The sequence below is a fragment of the Myotis brandtii genome, unplaced genomic scaffold (genome assembly GCF_000412655.1).
Source record: "Myotis brandtii unplaced genomic scaffold, ASM41265v1 scaffold99, whole genome shotgun sequence".
Taxonomy (NCBI): Eukaryota; Metazoa; Chordata; class Mammalia; order Chiroptera; family Vespertilionidae; genus Myotis; species Myotis brandtii.
In genome coordinates this window covers 1,492,932-1,519,302 of record NW_005372121.1, presented here as the reverse complement: position 1 = coordinate 1,519,302, position 26,371 = coordinate 1,492,932, and the positions used below count along the sequence as shown (strand labels likewise).

General features: G+C 38.9%; 1 protein-coding gene across 1 annotated transcript in view; it reads right to left on the bottom strand.

Annotated features, from left to right (window-relative positions):
* Positions 1–26,371, bottom strand: part of MEGF6 (multiple EGF-like-domains 6) — a 611,514-nt gene that overhangs the window by 332,814 nt on the left and 252,329 nt on the right. The window contains exon 5 of the mRNA XM_014533611.1: positions 6,078–6,183. Coding sequence (XP_014389097.1) covers positions 6,078–6,183 — 106 coding nt within the window. The remainder of the gene's footprint in view (positions 1–6,077; positions 6,184–26,371) is intronic.

The window sequence follows — 26,371 nt, the reverse complement described above, 5'->3', positions numbered from 1 at the left end:
GAGAATAGCCTTTGCCAGGGACAAAGTATCACTAACTAAGTAATTTAATCAGAACCCCTGAATGTTGGAAAGTTGGCTAGCAGAGCCATAACTGCATAACCAAAACAAAGCACAACACATTTGAAAGTATTTTCCTAAGACAGTGGATGAAGATATTAAAACATTGGACGTGAGAAAAGGATAGATGGAAATTCTTAAATATAGTAAACCTTTTTACTAATTTTAAGGCCTATAAATTGCATTGTGATGTATATTTAATGTACTGCCTTAATTGCTTTATTTTAAAGTTCATAAAATATTTATAAAAGAGCATTTAGTGGATGACTCCTCCCTTATATCCTCCAATTTTATGTTTTTCTCATTAGATATCAAATAACTCAAACTCTAATTTGGCTACTTGAGATTTTTTTCAGAAACTTTATCATTATGACAAATGTATCTTACATGATTCCTGCTTTGTAATTTATCATTATTGCCTTTGTTAAATTGTTTCTGAAATCCAACCTTTCCATTAAATTTTCTTTGATGTATTAAAAATTACTATTTTCCCGCCTCAATTAAGAAACTTTCATGACTCACCCTTTATTTTCCACTATCTGAACAATGTTCACTTGTTTTATTCTTACCTTTTATAAATTGTTATTATTTCCACAATTTCATAGGTATTTTTGAAAATCCATCATTGTTTGTCTAATTGAAGATAGCCTTTGTTAACTTAATCATATTGAGAATGTCCAGGTTAATGCCATACAGCCTATGGTGTACTTAATAGCACATACATATGCCAATTAATAGTTTTCTATTCTTTAATGTGACAAGGGTATAAATTCAGTGCTCTGTATTATTTTCCTCCTATTCTGTTTTTTTTTAACACCATCTATATATATAAAACCCTAATATGCAAATAGACTGAACAGAGAAACAACTATACAACCAGTTGCTATGATGTGCGCTGATCACCAGAGGGCGTGTGTGGAACATGGTGGGCGTTGGCCATGGTTGGATGGTGGAGCAGGTGAGTGGGGGCGCCAGACTAAGGCGGGGTGCTGGTCGCTGTCATCAGGGCGAGCCTCTGGTGGTTATTGAAAATTCTTTGCTCCTGCGCGCCACAGTCCCACCAATGCTCGCATCTGCTGCCGGCCCCGACCCCACTCTCACCCGCTGCTGGCACTGAAGCCGAAGCCACCGATCACACCCATTGCTGGCACCCAGCACCAGCCCCAATTGCTCAACACCATCAGCAGGTGCAAGCGAGCGGCGGCTGATGGCCCTGATCAGTCCTCAGGGCTTCTCCACCTCCCCCTTCTCCTGAGGGGCGATCAGGGCCAGCAGCTGCCTCTTGCACCCCCTGCTGGTGCTGGAGCCACCACTCCACACACTGTTGGCACTGACCCCGCTCACACCTGCTACTGTTGCCAGCTCAATTCCTCTGTGCTGTCAGTGGGTGCGAGCGGGGCCGGCGCCATCAGCGTATGGGAGCAACTGCGGCAGGAGCGGGACTGCCAGCAGACAGGGGACCAGGGGCGGCAGGAGGGGCCAGGCAGGGGCTCAGAGGATGGGCCAAGACCCGCCCCTGTCCCCACCACAGCCTCGTGGCCCACAGTTCCTTTCAAGGTGCACAAATTTGTGCACTGGGCCCCTAGTCTATTATAATAACATCCTACAAAATCCTGTAGGACCAAGAGTGAAATCACTTGTAAAAGATCTCATGAGTTTCAGTGCTTCTGAAGGTCATGCCTTGCCATTACCCATATCCTCTAGTCTAGACTTCCACAACCTAAGGAAGGTGTTTACAGGACAAAATCAAGGAAACATATAACCTTTAATAGTAAATTTTTAACAAAGTATACGTAAGATGGATCATGTAAGATCAATTTAAAAATAAATATGCTTAATTGCCAAAAGATAAAGGCTTACTCAAGGACAAGTGAGAAACTGATATGCATTAAAATATAAATTAAAGAAAAGGGAAGTAAAATAAAAGATAATTCCCACATGTTTTCTAAATCGTAAATACATGTTCTACACCAAAAAATAAAAAATAACACAGAAACACACACACCTATGCACTCACCCCACATTACACACTTCTATGTCCTTTTCATATTACTTAAATGCCCCTTGAATTAATTTTATGATATAGTATGGTTGGGATGGAAGATGGAATGGAACCCTTCAATACAGTAAGCCACTCTTGGCTGGGATATAAGTAACACCTAAATCTTCAGAGAGCCACAAAGCTTTGCAAATTTCATTGATTTCTTTGATTGATGCAAATTGCAAGTGACTCTGCATTGTGTCAGGCAACTTTCAAACGGTTCCAGCTGACTCGGCAATGAGCTACCACATGGTCAAAAGCCCTGTAAGGAATGTATCTCATCTTTACCTTCAAGCAATAGAGCTCAGTTTGCCTTGTTTTAAATTAAACACCCCCTAAGTAATCGCACTCAAGATTTGAAAAGTTTTGGCTTCCTTAAGCAGCACAAGCATGCACTAATAGCTTTCCCTTTTATAACTTTGAGAATAATAACCATTTGGCGGACCTGAGAAGAAAGGTAGCCTTCAAGGTGTAGACCTCAAAGCAAGGAATGAAAACATAAAAGCTGCTATGGTATGCTTTAGACATCTTAGAATAGAGAATAATGGTCTCAGTTCCTGTCCTCATTCCTCCTGTGATCAGAGCTACATTTGCTGTTAATGGCAACTCCTTCTATAGGAGGCCTTTTAGAGGATGTGTGGATTCTGAACAGAATCACAGGACTGAAAAGTGTCATTGAATGTAGCCTCTGGACGGTTCGCCACTTGCAGTTCATGGACAAAGGAGAAAAGAGAAGCGATACAATCAGCAGGCATTCCAAGAAGCAAGCAGGCCTAAAATGGTAGCTAAGTGGCACACAACAACACACAGAGATGCAATTCACATGCCATAAGGCTCCAATCCAAGCGACCTTGCTTACTAGCTTATAGAGATTGAGTTTTATAGTCTCCCTGAAGCTGACTATTTTCATATGAGAAAGATGATAATATAATTCCCACATTGCATATCTATTGAGGTTATTATGTGAGAGCAAGTCGGTGAGCCACCTAGGGCAGTGCTAGGGACCTAAAAAGTGCTCAATAAATGGTTCTTATAAGATGACAATGGCAGTGATGATGATAAAGAGGATGCTGATGTGTGATGATCACTATTGTTAAGACTGTAGTCCAGGGTGTTATGCTCTTTCTTGTCTTGGAATTTTTATACAACTCGTTCATTCCCTTCTAGTCTGATTGTCTTTTCTCCTTTTCAACAACATGTCATCATTCTGAAAAATTAGCCAAAGAATTAATGCCTCCAGGGAGACTGCCCTGAATCCATATGATTGGGATGCCCCCCTTTTACTCTTCACGTCAACCAGAGCAAAGTGTAGATGGCTCAGTGAGAGCGACCTGGAGAAGCTGAGTTCTAAAACAGGATTTAAAGATGCTTGGGTTTCTACATATTCCAGACACTGTGCTGAAGGATGAGAATAGATGAACAAATGAGACATGGTTACAGGCCAGAGGAATGCTCCCTGTCTAGACTTCAAGCTACACCAACATTGTGATGAGAGCTGTAGCAGAAGTATGTATAAAATTCCGTGAGAACACAGGAGGGAGAAATTAATTAACTCAAAGCAAGACAGAAGGAGTTTTATGGAACATTTCAGTTATAAAATAACATCTGAGCTGGACCTTAAAGGGTGAATACAAAAAGTCTTCTAAAAGGATCTTACCACAACAGCTTGTCCTCATATTTATACAGGCAAACCATCTCTAAGGAGTACTGGAGACACAGCTCCCACTGAAGTAGCAATAGATTATTCCATTTATGAGCAAATAAAAGACAAAGAAGTAGAATGGAGTAGCTTATATTTAGCCTCTCAATTGTTCCAAGGGTGATTTTTAATCAAAGCAAAGCTCTACGATGTGAGCACAGAGGTAATTTGGGAGCCAGTACCAGCTCAGGTGGTGGTCAGGTTACATTTGCTTCTCAGTGATGGCATTGCTGGGTGTTTAAATGAATTGATTATTGCAAATTGCTTTGAAAATACACAGTGCTGGAGAAACGCCAGGAATTACTGTTGTTTAATATACTCAGGAGACAAACTTGTCTCCAAACAGACGGTCTCCGAAAGATGGACTATGTTTAAAGACATTTAAGAGCTTTCTTTTCCACAACAAAGATGAAATTTTTAGCTGGATTTATTGTAAAGCCATCACAATGTCTAAAGATAATCTTTTAAAAATGACATTATAACAGAATAAATCTGAAATTGCATATTACTTTGAACACATGTCAACGGGATACAAAAATGTTATAAATTCAAGTTTTTAAATCATGCATAAAAGTATTTTTCCCATGTTAATAGCATTCTATTAGAACTAGTAACTTTGTATTGCTATTCATTCCCGTAACCTGCATCGAAATCTGTAGATGCCACAGAGATATAAATGCTTACAATAAAACCTGTAGCTAAAGAAAAGCCATGGATAATCTATAGATAAATGGATGGTGGAGTAGTAGCGAGGGCATGCCTGTGTGCCTGGGTAAGAAATGTAAAAAAACAACAACAGTGGGATGAAATAAAGGACACTCCATGGCTGGCAGTGCTATTGCTGCGCTGTTAGGTACACGGAGTCTGAAGTAGCACATAGAGAGACTTTAGAAGCAGGGCTTTAAAAACTCTCTATCCACTCATGAAAGTAGCACGGGTCCAAAGCACACCCTTCCTTGTTCAAAAGCTGCCCATAACCTGAGCTCAGTTCTAGAAACTGAATCTCGAGCCCAACAACACAAAGACCATAGAATTTGCCCATCAGTAACAGTTACGTGGAACTCCAGGGCTGCCCTGGGTTCTGATGTTCCTAATGCTAGGTTTCCATTGGTCCTTCAGTTTTTTTGGGCAACCCTGCATAATCTTTCAACAAGTCCCAGCAACATTCTCACTTTTCCTTAAGTACGTTAGAAGTGGTTTCTGATGCTTGCAATCTATAGGGTGTCCCAAAATTCACGCAAGAAGTAATTTTGATAGAAAACACATGTTTATAACTAAAAATTGTAACTTTTTTATTGATTCATAAAGTATACAGTATAAGGTTATGTATGGAGTAGCACATTGGGTAAATGGCCTCCACGGCTTTGCTGGCACATATGCAAAGCTGTGGTCTTCATTGGTCTTCATTGTCCCTGCTCCTGGGCCATCATTGGTAGTTGGAAATGCTTATCAAATTGAAGGGATTGAAATCAAAGAGCAACAGATATTAGAATCTGATTAAATAAACCAAGTAAAATTAGACTTTCATTTTTTGTTGTTGTTGTTGTTAATGCTCATGCAAAATTCAAATCTTGCATGAATTTTGGGACACCCTATATGAGCCCTGGCTAAAGCAGGTCCTGTCTCAAAAAATGGGAGACAGTCACAGTACTGACATCTTTGGTTAAGAGCCAATGCAATTTTTCATGTCCTTGACAAGAACCTCAGTTCTGTAAAATATCCAAAAAGTGTATGAAAACCCGATCCCCACTCCATCCCCGCCAGTAAGCTCTGAATAAAGCCAGGGAGACAGAAATCACATATGGAAAACAATTACAGAACTAAGAATAACTGAGCTACTAAAAAGAAATCTATTTTTTTTCTGTGAAATTGCAGTCAGGAAAGGGAGAGAATGAAATAGAACTAAATCTCCAATACTTTCTGAAAGAAGATCAACACTGAATACAAACTAGAATCTAAATAAATGGCCTCTGTGATTAGGATTAGAAATAAATGAATCTTGATGGAAAAAAGTACCTAGTGCATACACTTAAATGAGACGAATAAAATCCCTACTGTCGATGGGGAGAAAAAAATAAGAGGGTGGGGGAACATCTGTAATACCTTCAACAACAAAGATAATAAAAAAGAAAAATTTTTAAAAACATCTTTGGAGGAGAACACTGAAAGAGTCAGGGTTTCTACTGAAAAAGTGCACATTAGAAATGCAGTTGGAAATGTTCAGGTTTGCTAAAAAAGGCGCACATAAACAATCCTACCTCTCTTCATCACCACACACACCTTGTCCACAGGTCTCCACCCCGTCTCCAGAAAGTGGGTGAGCCAGAGGCCAGCGTGGCAAAGAAACAGGACAGATCCACAGTGGGGAGAAGGTGGAAAAGAAGACCTACAAGAGACGAGTGAGAGTAATGTCAGGAAAGAGTTACATATCAGAAGGAAAAGTTACAGGAAGTAAAACAACAGCTTAGATAGTGATTATTTCAAAGATTTCAGAAGTGACTGATTTGCCATTGATGCAAAATACAAAGTAAGAAAGAATGACAAATGAAAACAACGCTGATGTACACTATTAGATCTTGGTTTTTTAAAGTAAGGCGCACCCTTTAATTTGCCAAGATGCTTTTTGTTTATTTGTTGTATGGGTCCCATCGGACCTAAATTTCTATGACGCAGAGATTTTATAAATGGCTTGATTGAGGGTTGGGTCACTCCCCAGGGGATCTGTCTACAAAGGTTAAGAACAGCTCAGAAAATATAGGGAGACTGAGGAAATTTCACTTACCAGATTTCATTTCCTATGTGACCAGATTTTTTTTTAATTTAATTAAATGTTTTCCAATACCATTTATTATCTCTATGCCCTCTTCTACCTCCATCCACCTCCAGCCCCCCGCCCCCTGCCATCACCACACTGTACATCCGAAGATATACACTGATAATGAGTGTGACTATATAATGTGTTATCCAACCTGGGACCCTTTGGAGGGTTATATGGGGGTTATTAATAGCTGGGTAAGGACAAGGCAGACACCACATAGATATACAGTCACCCTATTGATAAGTCTCTGGGAGGGAAGGGGAGTAAGGCTCCCAGAAAGCATTACCCCAAGCGTAATAGCAGTTTGGGCAGGTATTTTTTTTTTTATCTGAGTATTACAGAGGTTTGGGGACTGAGTGACTGCTCAGACAACTGCCAAAGAGGAAAGGCCCTTCTCTTGTAGCCCCCAGTCCCTGCCTCAGTTCACCCTGTCAAATATGCTGAACACATATTTCAAGAGTGTTGACTGGAAAGGGCACTAAAAATTATTAGTCTGAATTTACAACATCAAAAACTATAGCGAACAGTAAGAAGGGATTCTGGAAAGGCAAGACACCGTTTTCTCTAATTTCCCATCTTTCTCAGCTTTCCTCCTGCTCACAAAGATTTCTCTTTGAAACTCTTGCCCAACTCTGTTCTCCTTGAGACTTTGCCACACTTGCCGTGTCTTCATTTTTTCATGGCTCCTAAATCCTAAACTACTGACAAAAACCCCTTATATGTTCAGAGCTGCCCCAAGCAACACAGAGCGCCCTGGAGCCTGTGTTATATTAACCAAAGAGAACATCGGATGTGTGTCTGATTCCGGCAGCCAGTGAGCTGGAGTAGATGTGGAGTGGGTTACAGTTAGCCAATGATGCCGGGTCATTTCCAAACCATGACTGGAGTTGATCTTTCTATAATTATCCAGAGACAACGAGATTGAGTGGAGACATATAATTTGCCCCATAAACAACATCCTGAATGGTCAATATGACAGCAAAGGAATCTCTGAGGGGAAGATTTAAAACTCTGCTTGGGTCTAAAGCATGGAAGCCATCACCTTGCATTAAAAGATCAAGATGTGATGAGATTTCCTCTCATCTCTCCCCTGTGAACAGAAGGGCAGATGAGTACTAATCGGTATAGGGGAGGCTGATGATGGGGCTGCTATCACCTGAGCATAAGCAAACAGGGGACTTGGTCCTGAGTCAGAATAAAGCACCTGGCAAGGAGACCTCAGATACCGGGGGCCTTCGATTTCACTAACAGTTCTGTAGAAAATCCAAGTCAGGAATGGCAGAGGTCAGATGGCTGGCTGGTGCCCTCCCTCGGTGACAACTCCAGGCAATTTCACCATCCAGCTGTTCTGTTTTTCAAAACTAAAGTAATTGGAATTGAACTACAGAGCTTTGCTAAGACCCTAGCAATTAGCAGTGCGATTTCCCAAACTGCACTGTAATGGGAAAGTGTCCATCAATCAACCCAGTGAAAAAACACATTTTCTCACCAGATGTGAGATTTAATATCTTCATAACTCTCTGGATTTACCACTTACGAATTGCCAGCCCACCCACGAGCTCTGAGAATTAATGGACCTCATCCCTGCTATACAAGGATGGTTTATAGTTGTAAAATATCCCCACCTTCATTTTAGATATATTTACCAGAAATGTTCTTTAAGATGTAAGCAGACAACATGCTAGGTGGGAACATTTTATTTCTATGTATATAGTATATATTATCATTGTCTAGATAACCTTGCATTAAACGATCAAGATGTGATGAGATTTCCCGTGTCTGAGACTCAGTTCTCAGAGTCTCAGCACAGCACACTCTTGTAACAAGAATAACCAGTTTGTGACTGGAGGTAAACAATAAATTACAGTGAGAAGACACAAGGGCTTTAAGTTTCAAACTTTAGGATATCCTCTATGGTTTTCTGGATGGAGACTGAAACGTTCTACGCTTCTCATTATGCATGTATATACAGATCCTGCTGCTCAGCCTGGACTAAGAGGGAATTTTAAAAATCCACATATGCTCCTCTTGTCATCACAGTTAGCAGGTACTTTAGTTCTCATTTCAGCTTTCACTCCAATTTCAAACATTTGAGCTGTGGCCAGGATAAAACTGTCTCTTGAAAGCAACTCAAGCAGATTCCTGTGAGGCCAGAACCTCAAATTCCCAGGTGTAAACACTTATTCTTTTTTAAAAATATATTTATCTATTTTAGAGAGGAAGGGAGAGGGAGAGAGAGATAGAAACATCAGTGCTGAGAATGAGCCATTGGCTGCCTCCTGCACGTCCCCTACCAGGGATCGAGCGCACAACCTGGGCATGTGCCCTGACTGGGAATGGAAAAGTGACCTCCTGGTTCATAGGTTGACGCTCAACCACTGAGCAACACCAGCTGGGCGGAAACTTACTAGTATTCTCACCTCCATCACACAGGGGGTTATACTGTCACAATGAAGATCATTCCACAGGCCTCGCAGCAACTGAATTCATTTAATAAATTACTCTTCTCCTACTGTGTCATTCCAGGGCCTGTGCCGTGATATGTACAGGGTGTCAGGCAGAGAGGAGGAGCCAGGAGAGCCTGCAAGGGACCTGGCTGTGGGGTCTTGTGGTGGCCGTCAGGGAAGGTCCCCCAGACAAGATGGTGTCTGAGACTGCCTTCATATCGCAGAGGAATTATGTTGTTAGACATTGGGGCCGTGTAAATAATCAGAGTTATTTCAGGAAAACAAAGAAACAGTCACAGAACTTCAGCATTTTAAGAAAAGTTAGAGACCATCTACTTCATTTCCTAATTTCAGAGACTCAAAAAATGATGCAATAAAAACTGTCAATCACACCATTGCATCAGCTGACACAACTCACAGGCATAATGCGTTATCCTAAATAATGTGTCATTTATTCCCAACTGATAACATTTCATTCTTCTTGAACATATGAGTTGGTTTTAGAAGTTAATGCACTTTTTTTTTCCTGGCAAAAGGAAACATTAGAGGACATGAAAAAAAATCACCTTGTCTAAGAAATAAATTTAATATATCTTTGTATAATTTATTCTATCAGAGATTAAAATCACAAAGCAATAATTACATATTAAAGAACCATTCAAAACCCATAAAGGCAGACTGATAAAATACAATTGAGAATGGCAAAAGAAATTTAAATGATTATAAGAATCTCCCACAATTGAGAAATAAATTACTGTTTAATAAATAGTATTGAGACAATGTGTTATCAGTATAGAAAAAAAATATGTTGGAGTTATTCATCATACCACACACTATATTAATCCAAGATGAGTTGGAATTAAACTTTTATTTAAAACTAGAGGAAAAACAACAGTTCCTCTCCAGCGACGGAGAAGAGATAAATCCCTGATGCTGTATGGTTAAAGGCATAGGCTTTGGAACAAGCCACAAGTGGCTTTAAATCCCACCTCCACATCCACGCCACTCAACCTTTCTGGTTCTCAGCCATCCTTTCTGTTAACAAGGGAGATAATGATTTTGATCATTCGGAATATTGACAGTCGCAAATGAGCTAGTAAATCTAAGTGCTTAGTTTATTGCCTAGCCCATAACAAGTTATTATAGCAGTGGCTATTATTTTTATTAAAATCATTCAAGCTTTGGTTTTGTTTTTCTTATGAGCATTCTGATATCAGCCTTACTTTTCTCTTCTTAGAACCCTCCTGGGATTGTTCTGCCTTCTTCTTTCAAAGTGTGACTTGCGCTAGAGGGTGACACGCACTCTACAATATTAGCTTCCAACAGAGTGTTAGTATCCTAACGAGGCAAAGACGCCACAAAAATAGCTGTTACGATCAAGGCATGGACGATTTTTACCATAATCTTCAGTCATCTCTCCTATAGAAACTGTAAACTACTCTAGAGTGTACCAGAGGAAAGTCTAGACACTGGAAACTACAATTAGAGTTTCTCAATAGAGAAACATGATCGCCCCATTTACAAATCAAATAAGCTATAATTTTGCCCACATATAGTCCATACCTTCGAAGGCTTTTGAAAGAAGATTGGTAACTATGAAATATAATCTGATATGAGTGCTAAAGATACAAGCATGAAATGACCAATTAAATTCCTTTTCTTTATTTACTTACCACTCAAAGCCTATTTTTAGTGGAACGGATAGACTAACATTTTTTTCTCTAATGTTTTAATAAGTAACATATATTTCTTTGCATCTGATCTTAAAACTTATTTAACTAATTAGCTTTTTTTTCTATTTTAAGAACAATTAAATGATTTATCGACTCCAATGGATGTTAGCTTAAGGTGACAAGAATATAGCTGTGAAATTTCACATCACTAAAGAATGAAAAAACCCAAGGCTCTTTGGAGTTAAATAAGCTTCTGGCTCATGTCCAAATGGAAGTACCAGAGAGGTGTTTTTTTTGTTTGTTTGTTTGTTTGTTTGTTTTTTTCAAATGGAAAAATAACTCCACTTAAAATTTAAAATAATAATGATAAAAAGAAAAGGGGGGACCATTCTGATTCTTTTTACTCTTCCGTTGTGTTTCAAGTAGTTTATACTCCATAGACACTTCAGTAGAACATTTTTAGAAGGTTAATATGAACTTCATTACACTTGGGAGTAAAAGTGGGGAAAGTATCCTCCTGACTTAACAGTGTTTTCACATCCAAACAGAGCCTCAGATGTAAAATTACACTCCTTACTACCTAGAATAAGAAACATAATAGAATGTTTTTTAAAATACTTGAAACAAGCTACATTTAATACATAAACCAAAGATATATTTGTTCTATGACCATGGGGAGAAAAAAGTGACAAAATTATTTTTTGAAAAAGGAAAAAAAAAGAAAAGAAAGAAAAGAAGGGAGAATGAGTGCCATCTTGTGGAGAGACCTACACTTACCACAACCAAGTTATCTGTGCTCTAAGCTTCTCTTTCTTTGATCATTTTTATGTAAAGCCTCTGAAAGACTTCCTTTTGCCTCCATCCATCTTGCTCTATGCTCAGTATAAATGGAAAGGGGATTGTGGGTTGGAATGTTCTTGGAAATATCAATACTGTTGTCTGGATAACAACATTAAGAAAGAAAAGTCCTGGCTGGAATGCAGATGCATTCAGAGAGATGTACATTTTACAACCTTGTATACAATTGCCAAAGGAGCAATATTCATTCAAAAGAGGCAGGTCCCAAAGGTGTGAAGACAACTCATGGAAGTGACAATGGTGAACCTTTTGAGCTCGGCGTGTCAGCATTTTGAAAAACCCTAACTTAACTCTTATGCCATGTCACATATAGAAATATTTTTGATATTTGCAACCATAGTAAAACAAATACTTATATTTTTGATATTTATTTTATATATTTAAATGCCATTTAACAAAGAAAAATTAACGAAAAAAATGAGTTCGCGTGTCACCTCTGACACGCATATCATAGGTTCGCCATCACTGCCCTAGGATCTCATCTGTTCTGTCATATTAGAGAAATTGAGTCAGCTTACTACATTCGGCATTTCCAAATTTTACTATCATGGGTTCATCATACCAATGCATTGGAAGCCCCATTCATTTCTTTTATATTGGACATATTTAACCTTATAACTTCATTAGAAATGAGTTTGCTTTCAGTATATATTTAAAGGATCAATTGCTGAATCACATCTACACTAATAAAAGACAAACATGCAAATTGACAGTACCTTTGCTACACCTTAAGCCACGCCCACCAGCCAATCAGCGACTATAAGCAAATTAACCCAACAAAGATGGCGGCCGGCAGCCACAGAGCTGGAGCAAGCAGGAGGCTTGGTTGCCCCGATGGAGGAAGCCAAGCTTCCCGCCTGCAGTGGCTCTGAGCTCCACTCAAAGCAACAAAGTTTCAATTATAGAAGGTAAATAAACCTCAGATACCTACTTTCAGCAAGCCATGGCCACGGAGCTGGAGCAAGCAGGAAGCTTTCCTCCCACCCGCCCTGGCCGGCTCTGAGCTCCTCTCAAGGCTACAAAGTTTCAATTATAGAACGTAAATAAATCCCAGAATTAAAAAAAAATTAGAAAAAAAGGAGAGGTTGGGAGCTTCCGTCGCCGGGGGGCTTGGCCAGCCGGAAAACGGCCCTCAGCCCCTCACCCAGACTGGCCAGGCACCCCAGTGGGGACCCTCCACCCTGAAGGGGGTGTGACCAGCTGCAAACACCCATCAGCCCCTCACCCAGGCTGGCCAGGCACCCCAGCGGGACCCCCACCCTGATCCGGGACACCCTTTAGGGCAAACCAGCCAGCCCCCACCCATGCACCAGGCCTCTACCTATATAATAAAAGGGTAATATGCAAACTGACCCTAAGAGCAGAACGTCTGGTTATGACTGGTCACTATGACACACACTGACCACCAGGGGGCAGAAGCTCAATGCAGGAGCTGCCCCCTGGTGGTCAGTGCGCTCCCACGGGGGAGCTCTGCTCAGCCACAAGCCAGGCAGACGGCTGCCAGCACAGTGGTGGTGGTGGGAGCCTCTCCCACCTCCTTAGCAGCACTAAGGATGTCCAACTGCAGCTTAGGCCTGCTCCTCGCTGGCAAGTGGACATCCCCCGAGGGCTGCCGGGCTGCCAGAGGGATGTCTGACTGCCAGCTGGGGCCAGATCCCCCAGGGAGCGGGCCTAAGCCAGCAGGTGGACATCCTCCGAGGGGTCCCAGACTGCAAGAGGGCATAGGCTGGGCTGAGGGACCAACCCCCCCAAGTGCACAAATTTTTGTGCACCTGGCCTGTAATATAAATAATAATAATCTCTATATGCATTATACTGGTAATAATTCTAGTGATAATAATAATAGCAACTATGATTAATTGAACACAGCATGACAGATACTTTACATATGCTATAGAACCTCCTTACAACCCTGCAAGGTAAGTAAGTACACCTGCTTTTACAGTTAAGGGAGTTGCATCTCAGATAAGTTAAGTGAACTGATCAAGATGACAAAGCTAGTAGTAACAGAGCTGGAATTTAAATCAAAGCTCACAACTTTCCTTGACAACAAATTTATTTTCATACCTGAAATTTTTGAGACTTCAGAAGTAACTGCAGTCACAAACAAAACAATCTTGAAAAATAAAAGCCTTCTAAAACACGGCCTTAAATCTCATTTTAATTATTCTGGCTGTGTTCCATTTTCCCAACATCCCAGCCAGGATTAGACTTATGAAAATCATGGTATGCTCCACTGAAAAACAGTTTCATCCACACAGAATGCAATCTAGCTGTTCACGGCGGGGGACAAAAATTACCCTCAGTTATAACAGCTTGTTAACTAGAGATCGCTTTTCACTTGACTATCTCTATTCAACTTTAGGTAAATGCTAATTAACTATAAACCATGAAATGATTCAATGTTAACCTCTACCCCAAAGCAGAATTTTTCAGGTTGGAAGTTCTGTATCTGATCTTGAAACATTTTACTTTTTCAGAATGGAAACATTTCCTCCTTAAACAAAAAAAAAAAAAAAAAAAAAAAAAAAAAAGCTAAAATTTTAATAACTTAACTCAAAAATGTACTTTATAATTCTAATTATTTCCCTTTTGCTGGACATACATATAAAATCTTGTTTCTATTGTTATTGTCATTGTGTCTTTTCTTGGTTCCAATTATCTAGGAATTGTTTTCAATCCTTACCTGAGGATATGTTTTCATTGATTTTTATAGGGCAAGGATAGAAGGGGGGAAAGGAGAGAGAGAGAGAGAGAGAGAGAGAGAGAGAGAGAGAGAGAGAGAAAGAGAGAAAGAGAGAGGCTCTCTCTAACCAACTGAGCCACCCAGCCAATTTTTAATAATAGATCATGTATTTCAGTAATTATCACAGAAAATTATTAAAATTACAAATATTGTTCATAGCTATCAAATATTTTCTGATCTAATAAAAAAATAAAATCTGTCAAATCTAGGAAAATGTTCATCTAAAACAAAAGTATACATATCCTTCCTTTCAAGCTTTTCCCACTCATCTCAAGGTATAGCTATCTATAAAGGCAAATTAGGTAATACATTTTTCTTTATTCACACTCCCATTATTTTTATTGTTAAGTTTCTAACTATTTAGAAGATTAATTCAAGGATCCCTTTGGTTTTATTTTCTTCTTCTGAATGAAATAGTAATCTTTAAAAATTTTCAGCAATGTTTTCCAATTTATGAGTTACAGAGCACTATGGATAATAGAATGATTGCAAAGCATCTGAATTCTTATGTGTAAATATTTTTTTCAGATTGGATAGATGATAGGTCATATACTCTCATACATATGTAGATAAATACACTAAAATATGTTGCTTTTGATTAACGGGATAGAAATTTATTTTATAGTTTATTGGCTCTTTATCATTATTCTGTATATTCGGAGTTAACCAAGGGTAAACCTACAACTCTCATGGATGGGGTCAGGTTGGACACCATTGTCCAGAGATGACAGGGTTTCTTTTTCGTTGATGGTCATTTTCTCAACAATCACTCAGAACAAAGGGATGCATGGAGCTGCACATGGCACTCGATAAAGAGGAGAGAGAATGAACATGTGTCTACAACAAGCAGTGGCTCTTGCCTGCTGCACTACTGCCCTTCTTTTCTACTTCTTCTAAGATGATCTGAAGGTCCAGCGAGTGTCCCAATCCTAGGTAACTGAATGTGTCAGTCCTATGGGTTAGAATGCCCAAGTACTGGGTATCCCAATGTTGTTTCTGTTGTTTTCACACAATGCCCAAAACAAATCTTTGGAAAAATCCCCTAAAGAAGAAAAGAATAACTTCTCTATTACCCTCAGACTCTTTCTTTCTCACCTTTTTTTTTTTTTTTTTTTTTTTTTTGAAATCACAGGCTTTATTCAGGAAATGATCAATGAGAAAGCACAGGCAGGACCAGAGCAGCCACTGCTCTTTGGTTCTTGGCGGGAAGGCAGGCTGCGAGTCCGTCATCTTCAGCACGAAGGTGCAGACACCACTGAGCTTCCTGCCACCATGAGCGAGTTCAAAAAGAATAATTTCAACGTAAAAGTTCAGTTGGTGGCTCTATAGTGAAATAAATTATTTCAGCTGCTACATTTTTGAAGTTACTCTATCAGAATTTTAAATCCTTTTCCATACTTCCCCTAAGGGCATGTGAGCTGAACCAAGCCTCCTTTTTGTTTTATGATTTCTAGGCTGACGGGAGTTCACGGCAAAAAGAACTTCCGAACATCAATCAAGCCCTGTCTGCCTGCTCTTTTATTTGACATGCTTCCTTTTCATTGTGATAACTCTATTTTTTACATTTAAAGCGTGGCATTCAATATAAATCACTTGTTAAGAACTTCATATGAAATGCAAACCTTATCAAATGTAGAAAAATTAATAGAAGGCATGGAGGAAAAAATGAAAGGTTATAATATAGATTCAGTGGAATTACCTTTTATTGTACTTAAAGGGATCACAATACAATTCCAGGATGCATTTGAGTGCTTTTGTGCTCTTATTTTGAACAAAAGTATGTGGAGTGCCCTATGCCAATGCTGAAGGATGTGGGCTATATTACCAGATAATGATCTGGCATAAGAATGGAAAATACTAAAAAAGTTAATAAATCTTAAGATTTTTCTAGGTGTTTCAAACAATCTCATGGTCTTATTCTGGAAGGAAATCAGAAGTGAAGTGTTTACTTAGAAATGAAGTGTTTATCTAACTGCATGTTGCAACATTTTAGTGGGTTGTGAAACTAATTTAGTAACATTGGTAACAGTGGTTTATGAAATAGAATAAAACAGATCAGAAAATTTCAGAGGACATTGCATGTGGCTAAGGTAGAGCTTTTGGGTTGTTCTTGTTAAGAATGTTTATATGCTAGTTAGAAATATGAAATGGATTACTCTCTAGATCAAAATTTTTGAAAATCACACTAGTACATTTTACATCACCCTAACAGTATTTAGCAAGTCAGGTTCTAGTGACAAAATAATACCTACAACATCTTTCCCCGAGCTCAGAAGGTCATGGTTTGAAAGGTGTTTTTGAATTCTTCTACAGAAACATAATTACAAATCCTGTATAATGTGTATTACTTAAATAAAAGGTGCACAACCCAGCAGGGTATTTTGGGAAACACGTTAGTCAAGAATCATGACTCTTCAGTTTTATTTTAGGTAATATCTCTGGTTATTAAAACTAAAAATCAATATTGCCAACAGATTCAATTAAGATCATGTTTGATATGAAAAGAACAAAATGGAATCTTTTGAGAGCCACAAGCTCCCTTCTAATCTTCATACATTCTGAATGCTGGTTAGAAGTTTATGTTCTCTCCAAGAATCTTTTTAATATCCTATATAATAAAGTGGTAATATGCAAATTGACCCTCACTCCATCACACAGTCACAATTTGGCTGCACCCATAGTGGAGGCGGGGTTCCCGTACCGAGCCATAAGGAGTGATCAGCAGGGACCTGAGGCTGTGTGGTGCCGGGCTGGGGCGGGGGACCTGAGGCTGCGCCCCCTGCCCATTGGGACTTGACAGGGGCCCTGAGGCTGCACCCCCCACCTGGCGGGGCTTGACGGGGAACCTGAGGCTGTGACCCTTGCCTGGTGCCAGGCTGGGGAACCTGAGGCTGTGCCCTCCACCCGGCGGGGCTTGACGGGGGTGGGGCTCGCCGGGTCTGGATCTCACCCAATGGGGTTGGGGCTGGCCGGGTCTGGGTCCCACCCAGCGGGACTTGACGGGGGACCTGAGGCTGTGACCCTTGCCCGGTGTCAGGCTGGGGAACCTGAGGCTGTGCCCTCCGCCTGGCGGGGCTTGACGGGGGTGGGGCTCGCTGGGTCTGGATCTTGCCCAATGGGGTTGGGGCTGGCTGGGTCTGGGGCTCGTGCAATTTTGAGATGCATGCAGGTGGGTGGGGACTTGACTCTGGGTCCGTAGCATGCCCCAGACTCTGACAGGAGGAAGATTTTCATATACCTTTTACTAATTTTCTTTCATCTCTGACACTTCTATTATAGAGAAAGGGCAAATAGCAATATTAAAATATTTCCTCTAGTTAATTCCCTTTTAATATGCATGAATTTCGTGCACTGGGCCACTGGTCCTATATAATAAAAGGCTAGTATGCAAATCGACTGAACAGTGGAATGACCGGTAGCTATGATGTGCATGGACCACCAGGGGCAGATGCTCAACGCAGGAGCTGCCCCCTGGTGGTCAGTGCGCTCCCACAGGGGGAGCACTGCTCAGCCAGAAGCCGGGCTCATGGCTGGTGAGCACAGCAGCTGTGGCAAGAGCCTCTCCCGCCTCCACAGTAGTGCTAAGGATGTCCGACTGCTGGCTTAGGCCCACTCCCCCCAGGGGAAATGGGCCTAAACCATCAGTAGGACATCCTCCGAGGGCTCCCAGACTGAGAGAGGGCATAGGCTGGGCTGAGGGACCACCCCCCCCTTGCGAGTGCACACATTTCATGCACCAGGCCTCTAGTGTGTGTGTGTGTGTATTTCTTTTTTTATTTCAGAGAGGAAGGGAGAGGGAGAGAGAGATAGAAACATCAATAATGAGAGAGAATCTTTGATTGGATGTCTCCTGCACACCCCACACTGGAGATCAAGCCTGGAACCCCAGCATGTGTCCTGACCAGGAATCAAACTGTGAACTCCTGGTTCATAGGTCGATGCTCAACCATTGAGCCACACCAGCTGGGCAAAGAGTCTTAAAATATATGTAGAGGGGGCCAGTTAACAATAAACAGGAGACCCAGTATTTTTCATCATGTATGAATTTTTAAGCACTGGAATTTTTGCCAAAATTTTGGCTTAATGATATTGATGATGATAAAGTTATATATGATACAACAAAATTAATAATGGCTTCATTTGTTGGATAGCCCACTACATGACTAAGCACTATAAAAATATCTCATTTCGTTTTTAGAATAATCCTATGAAGTTGATTTTATGGCTTCCATTTTATGAGAAAAACAAAGCTGAGGAAGATTTAATAATTAGTGGAATGTCTCAGGATTTACACCCAAAAGACAATGTTCTTCTCAATGCATCTCAAAATAATGAGATATCAGAGAAGCTATTACTCTTCTATATATTAATATTCCAGATTTCTTAGTGCATCAGGAAGAAGAGAGGAAGGGTGGGAAAGAGGGAAGAAGGGAAGGAAGGCAGAGAAGGGCAGGAGAGGAGAGGATACACAAGTATCATATATTTTTATTCCTGCTCCCTCTACAGAATAAAGCATAAATGTTGCTTCATTTAATCAATTACCTGAAAGCAATAAAAGAGCACATTTTCAGTACAGAAAGAAGAAATTGGATATCACACATAAATAAGAACTGACGGAACACATTCCACTGTTCCACTAACAGCCAAGGAGAGTCAGAGATTTCTAATAATTTCTTTTGATTTATGTATTAGAGTTGACTGTGGACCTCCAATCAGAAGGCAAGGATGAACAAAATTTAGGAATAGTTGGAATCTCTAAATCTACACCTCATCCCTCAAAAAATGTGCACTGCTTTTTTTTGACAGCTTATTGGAATCACACATGAGAAGTGTCACCAGGGTCACTGCACTTTTTAAAAGGGCAGAGAGCCCCAAATGCTTAGCTGGTGTCTGAATCGAATCTGCCACTCAAATTAGTCATTGACTGCACTATTTATGCGCCCTCTCTAAATATTTGAAGAGTTGACCATTGCCTTGAATTCCTAGTTGTTTCACTGTGTTATTTGTCTCTTAAGTGCACTCTTCTAGGCTTTTTATTTTTAGCTTCCCCAAACAGCTGGTGCGGCTGGACAAATTAAATCAACCGCCCAGAAGCTAACCTGGCCACTCCATATATATACACCACAGTGACGAGTGGTACCCTGGGAAGTTTGGAAGGACATTTGTAGCAAACTAACTACCACTTTTAGGTCTTTTTCCAGACCTTCTAATAAAAATTAATATTTCCTGAAAGTACTGCTCCTCAGTGACCTTCAATCTGATATCTTATTTTCTTATCTCCCTAGTAAAAATAACCATAATTCATTATTTTATAAGTAATTTTGTTTCACTATCTCTCCAGAATCAGAAAAGTCCTATTTCTCTCAATCTTCTGCTCCCCAGAAAGCAGAATTATCATGGTGTTCATTAATGTTTCTGAAAGAAACTTCCATCTCAAATTTATTACCGGAGCTATTCTCTTTATTCATAAATGCTATTTTGAAAGAGGCACTGTTCTTTTCTTACAGAATTTGGGGTTTATCTCTATATTAAAGTAGTATGTTTTTCAGTATGATCCTCCTAGAAGAAGAAGAAGAAAAAAAAACCTCATCACCTAAATTATTCTGTTATTTCAAAGGCTGACAGTTCAATTCTCTGCAGAGAGATGTAGGGTCAAGCTGCACAAGCAAAAGTAGCCGATTTCGACCCAGCGTCATTTGGTGAGGACAGAGGGGAAGGGAACAGCAAATCATTCCAGCAGCCTCCGTGGGGACAGCCCCGTCTGCTGATGCCCTGACCTGTGCTCTTTCCAAGGAGACAAACGTCCAGTGGATGAGGGTATCATTTTACATTCAAAGCAAAAATTGATAAGCAGAAATTAGGAAATCTAAGAGATGGGAGCCCTAAATTAGGAAGATTTAATAGTGACCAAAGGTTAGGAAAGGTATGGAAGCAGGCTGAGTGCCCTAGTGAAGGCAGCATTGGGAAAATAAAAAGACAGCTCATATTGGGTGGTGGGTTGTCAGAGTAGGACTATAAATATTTTCATGTTTTTTTCTCTTTGGAACAGATATATATTCTGAGGGTTGTTGTTTTTTTTCAGGCAGTAATTTCAAAAGTACAAAACTTCATAGATATATTTTTAAGATAATTTCCAAATGTTACTTTCAGCAGATGTCTGGGTGTTTGTTTGTTTTTTTACTAAATCATCGCCCTCTGTTGAAACTACTGATATCCTATTAATCCAGACAACAAATATCCCTGTTATTTCACTCAGAAGCTTTATCATTGAGCAACAAGGAAATCAGAGCTAACCCTTGAAAAAGGAAATGATTTGCCAACTCAAAAATTGATATCTATCAACTTTGTCTTCTCATATGTAATTAAAATGATTTTGTGTTTTTAATTCTTTTGGGTAATTTGTTATCTTCTTTAACCTTCCCTTAACCTTCTCTTTGATTTAAATGGTTTTCAATATCTGGGGAGCCACTAAATGTCTCAGACAGTATCTGATGGTCTATGCCTAAGGAGAATGTGGCTGAGTTTTCAGGAAATGGCTTTCTGAGTTTTGCTGAGTCCTTCTGAAATTTGCTGAGTTATTTAATTTGCGAACAAATGTTTTCATCTACCTTGAAAGTCCTAATTGACAGAGTTGCAGCATTAGCTCAGTAAAAATAGGACTATTTTTGCAAAATGTCCTTTTGTAGGTTTTTCTGTTTATCACCAGGTGACAAAATTAGGCACTTACGTGGGGAAGTAGATTAAATATGGTATCAGCTGAGGCATATGACTGCCTCGGGCAGTTAGAAATGTTTCTACTGATGCCTCAGAGAGAGAAAATCATCACTCAATCTACCCATAAAAGCTACATAGAGACAAAAATCAATCACTCTAAAAGAACAAGGAAAAATATCATATATCATAAATATACACTGGCAGCTGCACATTAATAAGAGGTATGTATTTATATCTTAGATTTATAAAGCATTATGATTCCAAAGAATATGCATATATAAGTGCTAACCAATAACAAATAATTACTAAGTGAAATATATAGAATCTTATATTTTAAACCCTTTTGTAAATGAGAAGAACAAACTTGCAAGCAAACAAAGTTGGTGCTTAAATGCTTAAAATCACCGCACACTGTGTGTGAGTCTGCATTTTAATAAGATCACCAAAGACTTGAATGTTTTGCACATTGGCTCCAGTCCACAAATCTTTAAAATGTATGGTAATGTTCACTTTATTCTATGTACCCAGGTACTGTTTCATCTTTTTAGGTGTTTGCTTCTGTTTTTCTTCAGAGGACAAAGACTTCAGATTTCTACAGAGTTAGACTGGCTTAAGGCTAGACTTCCACTACTATCACCTTATAAATCATAACTCAGCACTCAAAAGTATTTTCAAACTTAAATAAAAAGTACTGTTAGTCTACATCTGTGCTTCCTTAATATCTAATTTCAATGACACCCATCCCCCATTTTCTTTTTGGCATTGGATAAAGTGGTATTTTAAATCCTCAGGTTACTTCCTGTGATTTGAGAATGTTAAAAATGCAAATAAACAAAATCACTAAATGCTCATAATCTTGAGAAAGGCAATCACAATGCATAGCAAAAAGTCAACCTGGGAAGACCAACATCAATGAGGAAGGAAAATACACTCACGCATACATACAGATATGCAAACATATACATACTTGTTCATGTTACGAGTTTTTAGCAGGTAATTGCACCCCCCTCTATTTATCACGAAACCTGGGCTTAGTTTTCTGTCTGTCAGTTATTAAACCAGCAACAAGAATAAAAACAGAACAGATCATTATTTTCAGCCAGAGCTGACCTTCCTTCTTACTTCTCAGAGTTATCCAGAAAGGTGCCAGAGAACCTCTAATATCAGAATCTTTTCTCATTATTATAATTTCTTTGTCAAGCCTGGTTTTAAAAAAAAAAAAAGACAAAAAACTGCTCTCAAAAGCACTCCTATGGCAGGTTGTGTCCTCTTTGCAATTTTTACACAAACCTGAAGAGGAAAATGAGTTAAGGATGCAGATATATTAGACAATTCTATGTGAGTTTTATAACCCTAAAAACAGATACTTCATAAGCCACTCTACATGGGCTCTGAAAGGGGTGATCACCTCTTATTTATAAGGTAAATTAAAAACCCTCCTCCCTAAAGAAGAAATATATATATATTTTGGTTTTTAACCAGGTCACAATAAATCTAATAGCGAAAATATCCCCACTAAATTTAGACACTATTCTTAAAAGAAAGTCATACTAAACTTAAATGGACATGTCCATACTTTTTAACTATTAGAAATAGTTACTTCTGAGGAGCAATGGAAATGCCCCAAGTTAGACTTGAGGAAACTACACTAGGATGGTCAGTTAGCACTGCTTACTCTTTCTGACCAGCATTGGACACTCTTAGAGGTTGCCATCGTTGCATATTTCCTTTTCTATTAAACATGGTTACTTGGTGACAACCTGGTGCTCTCGGTGCCTCATAGTTCATGGGGTGCGAGTGGGATGACATGAATGCAACAGAGAAGAAACATTTCACCTTTTCATCAGTAAACATGCCAGTCTCTCTGCAGCTGACCCACATCCTTTGCCTCCCTTTTGTGGAAGACACACCCTGTCCCTGCTCAGATGGAAGTCCCTGCCCTTCACTGGGGCCCCAGTTCTTCCCCCAGATCACCTCTTGGGGTTACCACTCCATCAATTATCTCTCGCTCCATCCTGCATCTTCACTTTTTCTCTTTCAGCTGCAATAGTTCCACTTGCATACACAAACTGCTCTAAGGTCTCTTCTTTAGAAAACCCACTCTTTAGAAAACCCACTTTTAGTCTTTCTTAATGACCACTGCCCTCTTCTGTTCCATTTTCTCAGTAAAACCTGTCAAAACAGTGGTCTGCTGGCATTTGCATTGCCTCTTGTTCACTCTTCTGCAATCAAAGTTCAGTTCCCTCTGAATCTGCTTTGAAAAAGTCTACCAGTGGCTTTCATTATTACCAGTCCTCACATTACAGCCTTTGACCATCTTCTCTTTATTCAAACCTATTCTTGGTCTCTATGACAATGCACTCTCCTGGTTTTCCACCTAGCTCACTGCCTAATAAAATGTCCTACCTAGACACACTTATATCAAGGGGGTAGGAAATGCATACTGGTATGGTCTTTGGTGGACTCTCCTCTTCCGCCAGAGCTCTAGATACTAGGCTGCCCCTGGCTTTGGTCCTGGGCCATGTTCTTTCTCCTTTTATTTATTGTAATGCCATCTGGTCCCATATTATTAATTAATATATGTCCACTGAAGACTCCTAGATTTATAACTTCAACTCAAACTTCTTTTCTTCTCCTCCAGACAAAGCCTAGTAACACTGTTGACATCTCCACAAGAGAACATTTGGTTTCTTTTTGCAAAACCATTATTTCCAGACTTTCATTTCTTATTGCACTTCCATTTCTTATTCAACAACATCCCCTTCTGTTGTTCAAGTTAAAAACTGGAGAGTTAAATTTTTCATCATTTCCAGATCCAAGCCATGAGCAACACTTAGTGGATTTACCTCCAACACATATTTCACACTGTTCTAATTTCCATCTCCACTACCACCACCTTAGTCCAAGTCACAATCATGTTGTTTCTGCAGTAACAATTCTAACCCAAGTAGAACTGTTACAAAGTCAGGATCCACTGTACAAAGTAATCAGCTTACAGACAACAGTATAGTGATTACCAGAGGGAAAGGAGGGGTGGAGGGAGGTAGAAGAGGGTAAGGGTGGGGGAGGATAAATGGTGATGGAATGAGACTCAACTTGGGGTAGTGAACACACAATACAATATACAGGTGACGTATTATAGAATTGTACGCCTGAAACCTATATAATTTTATTAACCAATGTTACCCCTATATATTCAATTAAAAGTAAATAAGTAAATAAAATTAAATGATGGTGATTAAAAACAGTATTTTCTTCCTATTTTCATAAATCAAGCAAATGTTTAAGATAGTGAAAGACTTAATGTTACATATGAAATTGTCCCCCAAATTAGGAACATACTTAATTTTTTTTAATAAAATCTAATATCTTAAAAATTTCAGCTGCCAAAGCACAGGCGAATTTTGTCCCTTAAATTTCAGAAAATAGCGCATATAGTCCTAGAGCAGTGATGGCGAACTATGACACGTGTGTCAGAGGTGACACGCGAACTCATTTTTTTGGTTGATTTTTCTTTGTTAAATGGCATTTAAATATATAAAATAAATATCAAAAATATAAGTCTTTGTTTTACTATGGTTGCAAATATCAAAAAATTTCTATATGTGACACGGCACCAGAGTTAAGTTAGGGTTTTTCAAAATGCTGACACGCCGAGCTCAAAAGGTTCGCCATCACTGTCTTAGAGTGAAAAAAAATAGTTCCATTTCTGTTTCTTAAAAAGATAGAAGAAAATGAAAACAAAGAATCTCCCATTCACTAGAAATTTAAGTAAAGATGCTCAGTGTATGCTCTTTAAGATTTCAGGCACAAAGGTAATATTCTTGCTGAGCAAGGTGATTTTATTCCTGACCTTCATCCAAGCCTTAAATCTAGCCCAAAGCTACTGATGAATCACATTTCAAAAGTTTTCCAAGGTAATTACTAGTATTATGAAGAGTCCTTTTTAGGAGTCATCTTAAAGAACAATATCATACTAGGATAATAACTTGATTTTTCCCTTCTCCAGAGAATTTCACAGAGAAAGGTCATTGGGTCCACTTTTTATAATTATCATATCATCATTAGAACTGTGAATAGCATCTTCTTTCTATTCAAGCGTCTCAAATGCCTTATCCTCGTTAAGTTTAATTAATCAAAACTTTTAGTCCTTGACCCTGAACTTGAAATATGCTTCCTATATGTGTAAGTGAATACATGCTTGAATGTCTGTGTGTAACAGGGTTTAGTAGATTTTCTGTAAGTTACACATATCTTGAAAAATAAAATGGAGATTGAGAATTTTAAGTTGTGGTAAGTTCTAAATAATAATAACAATTTAAGCAACCAGAATACAAAATCTTAAAAAATTAGAATACACCACCACTTCACATAGAAACTATTCCAAATAAAAAAGAATAAAATTAAAAATATGAGAATAAAAAAGGACCAACATAATTTATTGCTTAACAAACCCCACTAGAAAGCAATAATTAGTTTCCTCTTTTTTTCTTTAAAAACAGTACAATTCAAAGAATCCTGGGCAAATTAGCGCTTTCAATTTGTAAGTATTCCCAAATTGGTGACAAAAACAACTATTTAAAACTCAATTTTCACAAAATCCTGCTAATCACTTGTTCATGAAAAAATAATTATTAAAACTTCATAACATTAAAAATGATGTAAAAAGAGTTAAATGAAACTCTGGAGTAATCATTTCATTTAACACAGTTTTCATGTCTAATATTTTACTGCTGAAAGTGTATATTAATAAAATATTTATAATATCTATATACATGCAAAACACAAAGAGGGAGAAAAGTACATCCCCTGCCCATATGCACCTTAAACCAATGGATCCGAAATGCTTCAGGATTGTGGCCTAGAAACACATGGGTTCCTTCAGTGCATTTTAGATCCAGTGGTTCATGACTTTTAAGGCTCATAATATTTTTATCATAACTACATAGAAATAAATCTGGAAGAATATATGATAAAATGTTAACAGTGATTATTACCATGGACTTGAACTTGCTACTAAATCTCTGAGGATTTATATCTTTTACATTAAACAAGCATTACTTTTGCAAGCAGAAACACTAGTAAAGGAAAGTTTTCTTTCTGGAAATGGATAATTGAAACTATTCAGATAATCTCCGGGCAAACAATCTGAGGAAAATTATCTGTTAGTATCTGTTGTAAAGTGAAAATTCCTCTTCAGTTTTTTTTTATAGCATATGTGTGTGATTTTGCAGTGTCTGAGTTAAGGTTTTATTAAGATCTCATCTGAAGAAAAACCTGCCAACCAAAGGAAAATCCTTAAATCACAAGATAACACT